This window comes from Mytilus galloprovincialis, chromosome 2, assembly GCF_965363235.1.
Source record: "Mytilus galloprovincialis chromosome 2, xbMytGall1.hap1.1, whole genome shotgun sequence".
NCBI lineage: Eukaryota > Metazoa > Mollusca > Bivalvia > Mytilida > Mytilidae > Mytilus > Mytilus galloprovincialis.
Window position 1 is genome coordinate 113,266,800 of NC_134839.1, and position 13,178 is coordinate 113,279,977.

Genomic DNA, 13,178 nt, shown 5'->3' on the forward strand with positions numbered 1-13,178 from the left:
AATTTTATTAAATTATATAAGGCATAACGGACAAAATTGTTTCTCTCTAAATCTCAGATTTCATGCTGAATTTCAAATTTTAAAAAAATGATGAAAAAATACATTCATAGGCAATAACTCCTATAAGAATTTGTCGAACAGTTTTGACGTATAAGACTATTGGTTGAGCTCATTATTCTGAACATCTTTGCTCCTTTCAGGTTTCTCTATTTTTTATTTAAAACGCTTCCCAAAATAATAGACATAACTTGCATTTTACCGCTATGTTCTAGTTTTAGCTATGTCGGTTTTGTTGTTTGGTAGGCGGGGTCATCGGACACATTTTAAAATTAGATACCCTAATGATGATATTGTCCAAGTAAAGGGCAATTTGCTAGAAATTATTCCTGTTTACAATTTATCTTACCTAAACATGTAAAAATATTCAAGATAATAACCAAAAACTGCAAAATGTTCTTAAAATTACCAATTTAGTGGCAGCAACCCAACAACAGGTTGTCTGATTTGTCTGAAAATTTCAGGGCAGAGAGCTTTTAACATTATGAGATGTTAAATTTGCTAAATGTTTTAGTTTTAGAGGTTTAAGCCAAAATCTGTATTTCACATCTCGATACCCTAATGATGATTCTGGCCAAAATTGATTAAATTTTTCTCAATGGTTTCAGAAGAGAAGATTTTTGTAAAAGGTTACAAAATTACCAAACATTTTTTAAAATTGACAATAAAGAGAAATAACTCCTTAATATTGACTATTTTGGTCAGTTGGCTTATTGGTAGATCTCACTTTGCTGTACATTATTGCTGTTTATAATTTATTTTTATCTATAAAAATAATATTGAACTTTTCTTTGAATTATCATTTCAGGAGCAGCAACCAATTAACAGGTTGTCTGATTTGTCTGAAAATTTCAGGGCATTTTGATCTTGACATAACAATCAATTTTACCTCTTGTCAGATTTGATCTTCAATCTTTGGTTTCAGAGATATGAGCCAAAATCTAAAATTTATCGATATGTAAATTTTTAGCCATAGAGACCATCTTGGTTGGCGGGCCGGGTCATCGGAATTGTGAAAGTGAACGACGATGAAGGACGACGATCGGCGGACGACGGGCACAATGTGATATAAAAAGTTCACTTGGCCTTTCAGGCCAGGTTGGCTAAAAAGTCATTTCCGAGGATCAAATAATCTACCAATTAATCAATAAACAAAAACTTATATATAACGTTCAAACTATTAAGCGCTGTATAAAGATATAACCAAACAGAAAGCAAGGTGCCATGATAAGACTGAAAGAATAACTTTCAATCGATATTATAGTAAAAAAACTAAACAATATAATTTGAACACATAGTATTCGATATCGTTGCCACCAGAAGCACATTCCGATGACATTACCCTGTTACGTACGCTATTTCGTTTATCATATTTAAGGAGGACAAAACAGTTACACTGTTATTGTTTAAATTCAAAACTAAGTTTTGATCAAAGCTGTGTCTTTCGGAATAACACAAGTATGTTGCGATGAAGCCGGTGGATATCTATGGCACTGTAGTTTAGCAGGCCATCGGAGACCCCCATACAACTTTCTATACGTTGTCTCACATTGACCTCGGACTTCCTCGCACAATTCCCGACAAGGCAAGGTAAACGGGTTGCTGGCGATGCAATATGGCCGAAATACTCCACAAATCAAAAACCACAGATCATTATGACACTGTGAATCAGCTAATCTCTGATATTGTTCAAGTTCCGTCAAGATTTCTGTTTCACGGCTTTGATGAAACATATTTGGTAAGGTTCCGATATCAAAGGTTAAATTTTGGCACATTGGAAATGTATTTTTCTGACAATAAGCGTATATTGGTTGCCTTTTTTTCTTCAGTCTAGGGTATGGCTTCAAACAGTTCTTTTGCTTCTTACGTTTAAGCCCTTTGCATTTTAGTTTTCTTGGCCATTTCATTCCGAGACTTTTCATATCCTTACTACAGCCTTTCTTGGAATAAAAGCAAGTTTCTTTACATGGTAATTCTATTTTTGTTGTGTTTCCTTTAGTTGTACATTTTGGTACTGTTAGTCCACAAGCAAACAGTCTCAAATTATTAGAGCAGCCTCTGTCCATAAAAGGCCAAATCGGTTCCAGAAACCTAAAATAAAGCGAAAAATGAATATTTTAAGTTTTTTTCAATTCTTGTTTTCTGCAAGTTAATATATATAAGAAATTAGTAACATTATACTTTATTTGAAATGATTATTTTCACTTTATATATGAACTGGTTTTTTTCAACTATTTGATTATAGAAATCCAATGGTAAGCGCACCGACCAAGCATTCAGAAAGATATATGTTACAGTCTTGAAAAATTGTCAAGAAAATCAGAAAAAATAATTTCTTATACATGTAATTTATATTAATTGGTTACCTGTAAACTTGTCTCTGGTGTTTATGCCCAAAACGATTTGGCAGCTTTGTATGAGTATATCCAATGAGACCACGACACATTGGAACCATAATTTCTTCACAGGAATCATCAGCGACACCTGATTTAAAAACAAAAAATAACAATGTCAATACGATTGCCGTCAACGCCATTTTGATGAACCTTTGTGAATGAAGAATGTTTTATATGGTAAATATCTGTGTAAACCTAAAGTGGCTCTTAAAAGATTAAATCGGAAACGTAGAAAATTATGATGGCCTCTTAAAGATCCCAATTACGTGACCTAAATGTTTTGTACTAGAACACCTCTTGACTACATACATTTTTCTTGCCGCAGTGATGCTGTCTAGACACCAACGAGACATAAGAAGACCGCTTCAGGATCATTAGGTTATAACATACATACGTATTCATGATAACAAAGATATAAGGAAGAATTTACTGTGGCAGAAACCCCTCTCCCCTTTGAAAAAATCAATAACAACAATAACTAAACAATTGGGAACAAATATAAGACTTCATGTTGGTGAGGACTATGGTTGTCGATTTTCATGCTATTATACTGAATCTTTGTTTTTAATAGCATTTGTCAACAGATACGTATGTATATTATGATTTTGTTACCTGAAAACATATATTGCTGTTTGTGAAGACATTCAACTGTCTTCTTCTTCTTCCCGTTACGAGTCGAACACTGTATTAAAGTGTAATTGACTCGGGCGCATCTCAAACAGACAGAAGGCCAAAGGTAAATGATCTTAATTACATCTATGTACACTGGTTATCCTGCTGTCTATTTCAGATGTGGCTGGGTCCAGGGGAATGTTATTCATTCTGGCCCTAAAGTCCTCTAGTGATCCGGACTCCACTACAGATTCGAGGAGTTTATTCCATTCTCTAGTTGTTCTTGGAAAGAATGAGTGGTAGTACATATCCCTTTTCACTCTAGTTTGTCTAAGTTTGTGGTTGCCCCTGGTCTTACTGTCTCCTATTGTGTAGTATTTTGCTGGATCAATGGCAATCAACTGGTGTTGAGTCTTGTAACACAGCACCAGACTCTGTTTCCATCGTCTGTGCTGCAGTGATTCCCACAGCAGTTGGTCCAGTAGCTTAGTTACACATCTAGGAGAGTTGTCTTGGTAGCAACTATAAACAAAGCGAGCTGCTCGTCTGTGTTCCTGCTCTATGTCGCGTATGTTGAGGATCCCATACTGGGGAGGCATATTTCAGGGTTGGTCTTAGTAGCGTAGAGTAGGCTGTGGCTTTTGTTGCTGGAGTACACCTACCAAGATTTCTCCGTAAGAAGACAAGTGTCTTTGAGGCTTTCACTATGGTCTGATTTGTCCTGGTGAGGTCTTTGTTGATGGTGAGCCCCAGGTATTTCCCGCTGTCTATTGTCTCTAATGTGTGTCCATGGAGTGTGTAGGACGTCTTGTGTTGCTGACGTTGTCCTGAGACTGTCTGTTTTTGTTGGTACGTATTTTTCCATGGAATCCTTTATAACTTGTTTTATTGATGTCCACATGTTGTTAATATCATAGAGTTTGTCTTTTTGAAAGTATCAAATTGGCTGTCAAGGTGTTTTCCTATACTCTCTGGGTATGCTTTCTTCCATAGGTATATTTTTCTCTTTGGTGGTTTCGGTTTGTTGACATTTGCTGATATGTCCATTAATACTATGTCGTGATCGCTATTTCCTATAGGTGGCAGTGTTTTACATCTCTCTATGTGTCCTGGGTGGCTAGTAAACATCAGGTCGAGTATGTTGTTTCCTCTTGTGATGTTGTTGTTTATTTGCTGGATTGACAAGTCAGCTGACATCTGTAAAAATGCTCGATTGATTGTTTGTAGCAGTTGGTTACCTTTAATCTCATTTCTTTCCCAGCTGATATCAGGTAGGTTAAAGTCACCTCCAAGAAGGACTGTGCTCCTTTTATTGTTGTTTCTCAGATTTTGTATCTCTGTGATTGTTTTCTCCACATATTAACTACTAGTATCTGTTTTATTTGGTGGTCTATAAAAGCTAGTAATTATATACTGTTCCTATCTTTGTTTTACCTGTTATCATTTCTGCTTCTTTGCTAATAGATACTTGGCTCAGTTTCAATTCATTCTTTGCGGCTATTAGTACGCCACCAGGAGGGTCTTTTTCACGGTCACGTCTAATGATGTCATATCCACGTTCAGGTGGAAAAATTTCTCGATTACCAATTTTTGTTTGATAGCCATGTCTCTGTTCCAATAATTATATCATGATTGGCGGTTTCTATAAGAATTGGTAGTTCAGTTTGTTTGTTCTTTATACTTTGAAAGTTTAAACTCAAAGTTAGCTGTCTATAAAAGAAGTCATGTGAATTACATGTCAGTTATAAGAAAACAAAAAACAAAAAAACAATTAGCATTAGCTGAGTTCTCAAATTTTCAAAAGTTAGAATGGGTACGTATCAAGACAGAAACATTCACGAAGGGCTCCCTAAAGTAAAAGTTAGAATGGGTACGTATCAAGACAGAAACATTTACGAAGAGCTCCCTAAAGTAAAAGTTAGAATAGGTACGTATCAAGACAGAAACATTCACGAAGGGTCCCTAAAGTAAAAGTTAGAATGGGTACGCATCAAGACAGAAACATTCACGAAGGGCTCCCTAAAGTAAAAGTTAGAATTGGTACGTATCAAGACAGAAACATTCACGAAGGGCTCCCTAAAGTAAAAGTTAGAATGGGTACGTATCAAGACAGAAACATTCACGAAGGGCTCCCTAAAGTAAAAGTTAGAATTGGTACGTATCAAGACAGAAACATTCACGAAGGGCTCCCTAAAGTAAAAGTGAGAATGGGTACGTATCAAGACCGAAACATTCACGAAGGGCTCCTTAAAGTAAAAGAAATAAACAGTAATTAGTATTTGTTTCTGCATAACAGGTTCCAATCAATCACTACCACTATCATCAATTACCAACACATTTTAAAATGGGTTCTTGCTTTTTGTGCTTTGTTCGTAAGATATGTTAAATACATTACTGTGATCAAAAATTGGGAAAAAATTTACCCACACTTTGTAAAGATCTGCTCAAATCTTTTATTAGTATAGTAAACTGGATTAATATTTATACCGTACAAACGTTTGAGTATGCACGTAAATACCTCTCGAGTTTGATATTTCCGTCACTACTTGACCTGCTTTTTATTATAAACATAATTATCTAAAGTAGTTCAAACAGCGGTCAACAAGTGAGACATTAAAACATTCTACTGTCCCAATTCAAATGTAAAGATTCAACCATCAAAAACAGCAGAAGATTTTGAATGCAGCGCAGAGTAAAAATGTCTTCGCTATTAAATATTTCTAAAATTGCTGATACTGTTTTGTATTTAAAAATAAGGTACTAAAATCAGCGGCTTATAAAAAACAAATGTTAAATCAAATTATACAGAAACACATCAATTCAGACTAAAATGTACAAACTATTACTATAATAAATCAACATCAGTCAATACAATCAATCACGATTCCAAATTATTAACTATATGTCAACAAATGTAACTTTGAATAGTCCTATTTTAAATAGTTCTAGCGATTGGTCATTTCGAAGATTTGTTGGAAGGCTATTCCAGAGCCTGTCCCGGCCACCACATCGAACCTCTGTTCACCATACATTTTGGTCCGTGCATTTTTTTGGCTTCTCGATAAAATTTTCAGATCGCAACAATCGTGCTGCTTCGTAAAAATAATAAGTGGACTGAAGATTTGGATATTGAAGATCATGAATTTTGTATAATGTTGAAGGATAACAATTTTTAGTCGAAACTATCGTGATTTCAAAAAAGCACATCGTTGTATTTTTTCAATTCTTATTTTATGACTAAGAAACTTATTGATTAAAAGTATATGATGTTTTCAAAAAGGAAATACAAGAAAGTAAAATACAAACAACTCCAAGGAAAATTCAAAACAGAAAGTCCTTCCTTATTTTGTCAAATGGCAAAATTAAAAGCCCAAAAATATCAAACAAATGGAAAACAACTGTAATGCTCCTGGTAATTGTAGTTTTTAAATATGTGTATCATTCGATTAACCAATCGGTTAAGGGCCTGAAAGTGACGTCATGCAGCAGACAAAATGGATTAAAATCAAAAGGATAACGATTGTGATTGTTTATATCCTAATTTTCATTTATTTTTCTGAAGGTAATTTGATCATTTATTTGTTTACACGCTATCATTAAATCAATATTTACCTAAAAGTGTGGTTTTCTATTAATAATTTATTAAGTTATCACAGATTATGTAAGCTAAAAGACTGTTCGATGTCGGAAAAATCTCTATTAAAAAATGGGTAAACCCCATGCAATCAATATTTATAACGTCAAAAAAGATATATGAAAGTAAGTTATTTTCTACTTCTTTTTATTCTTAATTTAAATTTGCGGGGTTAAACATGTTAGACGGATACTAATCCCCCTAACCTTGGACAGTGGTGTAACAGTTCAACATAAAATCGAACTATAAAAAAATCAGTTGAAAAAGGCTTAACTCATCAGATGGACAAATAGGAACACATTCAACACAGAGTGGACGTAGACGAGTACATCCCAACAGGACACTGAGTACTGATCTGAGAGTACTCGCAATTACTGACAGCTAGTTCAAAGCCACTAGGTATAACAGTTAATATTAAAAAAATGAAACAAAAGATTGTCTTAATATCAAATTGTTTTCACGGAAAGTGTCTAACAAGAAGCAAGTTCTCTTCACTCTCTGGTGTCGCCCCTGCGTGTTTTTCGTGATCCATGTTTCTTTTTTACTTTTAGTTTTCAGAGTTGATGGTCTATTGTTTGAACTTCAGTCTGTGTCCCGGGTTTGTCTTTTGCTCATTTATTGTCCTACTTTATGACAATAGTCTGAGTGTTGATTTTCATTTGTATACGTGTGGTTTTGCAATGTTGCATGCCCACCGATGTCCAGATATTGTGCGAGAAAATGTTTTAAGAATATACAAGACACAGAAAAAAATGGTCGTTTCTGCATGGAGAATTGAATTTGATATCAAAGAATTCACAACTGGCTTCTTTTGGTTGATAAAACTAGATAGCTGACATGGTTGAAATTAAAGTAAGGTCACCAATTTTCCGGTATCAAATAATTTGAAAAAAAAGCAATAATGTATTGCCATATGACCATTTCCATTGATGTGTTAAACTTGCATTAAGTCATGTTTAGACCCTTTTACAGAAAATAAAGGAATATGGAGTAAATGTGCACGAAACCTAATCGCACACAAAGTCAATGCATAAAAAATACTAATGATCAATCATTTGGTCAAAGTTGCTGGAGGGTCTTCAACAATAAAAGAATCATTAATACCGTAAAACAGGGTCAAGATGTGTCGATTTAAGCAGTACTAGTATTTAAAGCATAACACTGCACTGTCACTATATTTCAATCTAGTCATAAAAATATCACCAAAGTCTAAGCACAATACAAGACTAAATCAGACAGACAGATCCGGTATTAATGATTATGAGAATTACGAATTTTGCTTTGTCCTACATATCGGTCTTTTAATGTTGTCCATAAAACCTTAAAGTCTTAAATTACAATGAATCTATGTTTTAGCTTTCAGACCAGAATATTGTCGAAAAAATCTAAAAATTAAGTGCGTTTCAATATCAGAAAGAGTCTGGGAAACGCTCAGAATGCACGATTTTGCGTTATTTTTCTCAGAGCTTCTGGGGACCTTGAGCGGTCCCCAGTCCCCTCGCAAAATTTTTTCTCCTCGCTCCGCTCGGCGATCAATTTTTGCCTCACTATTTGAAGAGGCTAGTTACGGACCTGACTAAATAGTAACTGTTGTGTATGTGAAGATTTGAAAAATAAAATGTGTAAAAATTCGTGTTTTATGCCCTGCACACGTAGGAAGGTGCATCAATTGTTACCCGTGTCCGTCCGTCCAAAAAATATTTTCTGTTCTCCTACTAAAGTTTGCCTCAACCAAATTATATGAAACTGATACACAACGCTTGTTACCACAAAACACAGATCAAATTCGAATATGAGTTGCTTCACTTTTAACGTTCTTGAGTTATGTCCCTTTATATATAGAAAACTTGCTGAATTTTTCGTTTCTAGTCTCTTTCTTTAGTTTGCCTCGAACAAATATTATCAAATTTATACACAATATCCACAATGCTTATTACCACAAAACTCAGTATAAGTTCGAATCTGGGTGAATTTTTCGTTTCCAGTCTACATTTAGATTTATGATGTTAATTAATTTCAAAATTTATCATGTAAATAACGCGCACGACAGGAATTTTGACGATTTAAATCAAACAATCATTCATTCCGATTAATAACATTTTAAAACGTGTTTGAGAAATGCAAAATAAAATTAAAATGTCAATTGTTCTTGAACAATTGAGAGGTCTTTCCTTTTCGTAATGTAAAATAATGTTCCAATAGTCGTAGAATGCATTGAAAAGCTCTCAAACACACATAAAACCGTTAAAATATGACAAAAACAACAAATTCTCTTTTTAGGACATGACCTTGACTTTTGACCTTGTGACCTTTGTAAAGGTCATTGCTCCACAATGTCATTATAAAAGACCCCATAGGTCTAGTACCTTTGGTTCAAGAGTTAAAGCTAATTTTGTCTTTTCAGAAACCGTTAACGGGGGTTATGCCCCTTAAGGGTATGTCAAAGCTCTTCGGTCAAACTGTAAAAAAGTTGCGCCTTAGTCAACTCAACATTTTTCACTATTTACTATTTCTGTAAGTATAATCGTTTTTGAGATATCCAATAAAAAGTTGAAAGGTCAAAGGTCAAGGTCAACCTTAAAAAGCTTGAAAACACACTAAAAATCCTTTATATAGGTTAAAAACACTAAATTCTCTATCTGGGACATGACCTTGACCTTTGACCTTTTGACCTTTGTCAAGGTCATTAGTCCCCAATGTGATTGCTGAAGACCCCATGGGTCTAGGACCTTTGGTTATATAGTAAAAGCTGATTTTGTCTTTTCAGAAACCTAAAACAGGGGTTATGCCCCTTACAAAAAGGTCAAATCTCTTCGGTCAAAATGTAACAAAGTTGCGCCGTAATGACCCAAACATTTTCCACTATTTAAAACTTCTGTAAGTTTAATGGTTGCTGAGATTATCCGGTAACAAGGTGTTAGGTCAAAGGTCAAGGTCAACATACACATTTGACCTTGAGGTATTTTTCAAAGTCACATGAATTGATGATGAATGGTGAAGATCCTAGGTGTCTACGACTTACGGTTTCTGAGTTTGGGTGGCCAACCGACACCGGTTAATTTTAATAGGGGCATAACCCTACCAATGAGTTGTTGAATCCTTTCGATCCAAATGTGACGAAGAACCGGGGTCTGGTCCTGAACAAATTTCACCCTTTGTTTTTTTTCTACCTATTACGGTTACGGTGTTGGAACGGTAACAAGGTTTTTGGGTTTCGGAGGGATTACTCCGAACCGACAAAATATTTCGACTCACAGGGTGAGTTCCAGATAGGTATTCATGACACCGATACAAAGTGTGAACATGAAAGCGACACGTCTTACGGTTAAGGCTGCTAACTTCGTCAAGGTTTGGCGGAAGAATAATAATAGACAGAAGAAATACAGTAAGGTCTTTCCCTTCAGAAAAAGGAAAGACCTTAATTAAGAATGAAAATGAATGTGTCAAAGCGACAACAACCCGACCATACAGCAGACAACAGCTGAAGGCCACCAATGGGTCTTTAATGTCTTCAAAAAGTCACACAGAATACAATAAGCAATGCCCGAAATCGTAAAATATCAACATTTAAGGACGGACGGCATCTAATTAACCTTAAAAGAATGTTGTTTTGTCTGTGACCTTTGTAAACATATCATTAACTCGTGCAAAGCTATAATGACAACTGTATGTAAAAAAAAATATTATCTCATTACCTGTATTAAACTGTATAATAATGATTTTGTTTTTGCTTGTGGAGAATTAAAGGAAATCGACCTCATTCTTCATTGTTTCACCTTAATTTAACCTTTTTCATTTGACAATTATAACTAAACTTGCAGACTAGATGTGCAGTGGAAGATCAGGAAATTTTCATAAGAGGGGGTCACTGACTGACATAAGAGGTTACCGTTATCTGCACCAATGATTCCCGAAATGATCAAGCACATTTTCCCCACTTAAGACCCTGTATTCACCTTTATTTTTAAATCAGCCTCTGATGCGCTTTCATCTCCAAGTAAGTGCAAATCAAAGGCCGCATACATTTGAACCTTTCTGAGGTCAATTAAAAAGAGGGGCGAAAGATACCAGAGGGACAGTCAAACTCATTGATCGAAAATAAACTGACAACACCATGGCTAAAAAATAAAATAAGAACAAATAGACAAATAAAAGTACACAAGACACAACATAGAAATCTAACGACTAAGCAACACGAACCCCACCAAAAACTGGGGTGATCTGATGTGCTCCGGATGGTTAAGCACATACTGATCCACATGTGGCACTCGTTGAGTTGCTCACGCAAATGTCATGCAAGTCTGTAATATATGTGCAATGTTTTGGGTCTTTTTACGTCAATTTATATCACATAAGGTGAAGTTTTTGTGTGTGTATGAACGTGCCATTTCCCGTGACAAAATATCGAATCCGGGTCCTTTTGTTCTAGTTTCTGTTCATCATGGGTAATCTAGCCAATCAATGCTCGAACACATGCAATTAATCTAGAAATATATTTTCATAGTATTTTTATGGCCCCGCAACGAAGTTGTCGGTGCCATATAGTTTTACCCTTGTCCGTAATTCCGTAATTCCGAAATTCCGAAATTCCGTAATTCCGTCATTCCATCATTCCGCAACAAACCATTACACTGATTTTTTTTCTAAATGCCTTCAGATATTGGGCTGATTTTTGGTATGTGAGTTAACCATGATGAGTTACAGATCAAGTTTAAGTTTTGTTTCGCTCGTCTAATTTTTGCTAAAATTACGGGCTATGGACTTTGATAAATTATTGAAAATCACAGATATACGTACTTTTTTTCTAAACGCTTTCAGATATTGAGCTGATTTTTGGTATGCGAGTTCCTCATGATGAGTTACAGATCAAGTTTAAGTTTTGTTCCGATCCGCTTATTTAAATTTGCTGTAATTTAGAGCTTTAGACTTTGTGAAATGTTTGAAAATCACAGTTATACGGACCTTTTTTCTAAATGCTTTCAGATATTTGGCTGATTTTTGGTATGTGAGCTAACGATGATGAGTTACAGATCAAGTTTAAGTTTTGTACCGATCGGCTAATTTTTGCCAAAATTACGGGCTATGGACTTTGATAAATTGTTGAAAATCACAGTTATACGGACTTTTTTCTAAACACTTTCAGATATTGTGCTGATTTTTGGTATGCGAGTTACTTATGATGAGTTAGTTACAGATCAAGTTTAAGTTTTGTTCCGCTCCGCTTATTTAATTTTGCTGTAATTTATGGCTTTGGACTGTGAATTTTTTGAAAATCACAGTTATATGGACCTTTTTTCTAAATGCTTTCAGATATTGGGCTGATTTTTGGTATGTAAGCTAACGATGATGAGTTACAGATCAAGTTTAAGTTTCGTTCCGCTCAGCTAATTTTTGCCAGAATTAAGGGTTTACAACTTTTAAAATTATTGAAAATCACAGTTATATGGACATTTTTCTATACGCCTCCAGATTTAGAGCAGATTTTTTATATGTGAGACAACCATCATGTTTGTTTTCACATGTGTTATTGAAATTGTAGATTTTTTACTTTTTTGAGAAGGGGCCATTCGTGTCGCTTTGACATATCTAGTTTAGAACGGCCTCTTAGGGTGAACGAACCTGGACGAACAAGACCTAGGGCGAACATGTACTGAATTATTGCGAACAGACCCGGTTCCCTTACAAATGAGAAACCATCATCGTCACCAACAGTTGTCTATATAAGTTGCATCATATTTCTCGGTGAAAAACATTACCGTGGCGTATTTGTCCAATCTTTAATGAATAAGTCGTTCTTGATTGATAGGTACTATGGAGTTTATAATTCAGTTAAAGAAATGTTTGATGAAGAATTAAACTACCGACAAATACTTAATCTAAATACGCGTATATATTACATATATCATTATAGTCAGGACAACATTCGAATGTAAAGTTTTCAATAAAGTTTGACATACAAAGTTGACACAAAATCTCTAGATTATAATTTAATGAAAATGCGTTAGACAGGGTGATGAGGACATATATGTAGATTTTATGACGAAATTGTTGCAAAAATAATAGAAAGTTTAAAGTCAAATTTAAAACGTTGGAAATCTTTAAAACCGAACGGATTTGAAAGTGTGTACGTGTAGAGTCAGACGAGACTTTAGTAGGATATTGAATATATCATATAAGTGTACTAATAACTGGGGTGGAAATCCAAATCAGATATTCTACCAAATTGAAAGATTCGACAAAGAGGATTTTGATACAGCATCGGCAACGCTTTATGTATCATCAAAATGACACTAATAAACACCAATCCAAATACGTTGAAAGGGTAGCAGAAATTACACAAAATATGATAGTACACCAGGCCACTCCAAACACCAAACCAATATATAACTGCTCTGGAAAACTGTATTACAAACAACGAACAGCACATTTCCTCAGAGACTGACTTGACCTGGAAATGTTTGTTTTGCCACAACGCATAC

At 34.9% G+C, this 13,178-nt stretch overlaps 1 protein-coding gene across 1 annotated transcript; it reads right to left on the bottom strand.

The window, feature by feature from the left end:
* Window positions 1-1,299: 1,299 nt before the first annotated feature.
* LOC143065438 (uncharacterized) lies at window positions 1,300-2,667 on the bottom strand. The gene is made up of 2 exons (XM_076239004.1): window positions 2,424-2,667; window positions 1,300-2,148 (listed from the first exon to the last, which is right to left on the bottom strand). The coding sequence occupies exons 1-2, from the start codon at window positions 2,591-2,593 to the stop codon at window positions 1,476-1,478; spliced, it is 843 nt and encodes a 280-aa protein (XP_076095119.1). The 5' UTR covers window positions 2,594-2,667; the 3' UTR covers window positions 1,300-1,475.
* Between the last annotated feature and the right edge of the window lie 10,511 nt (window positions 2,668-13,178).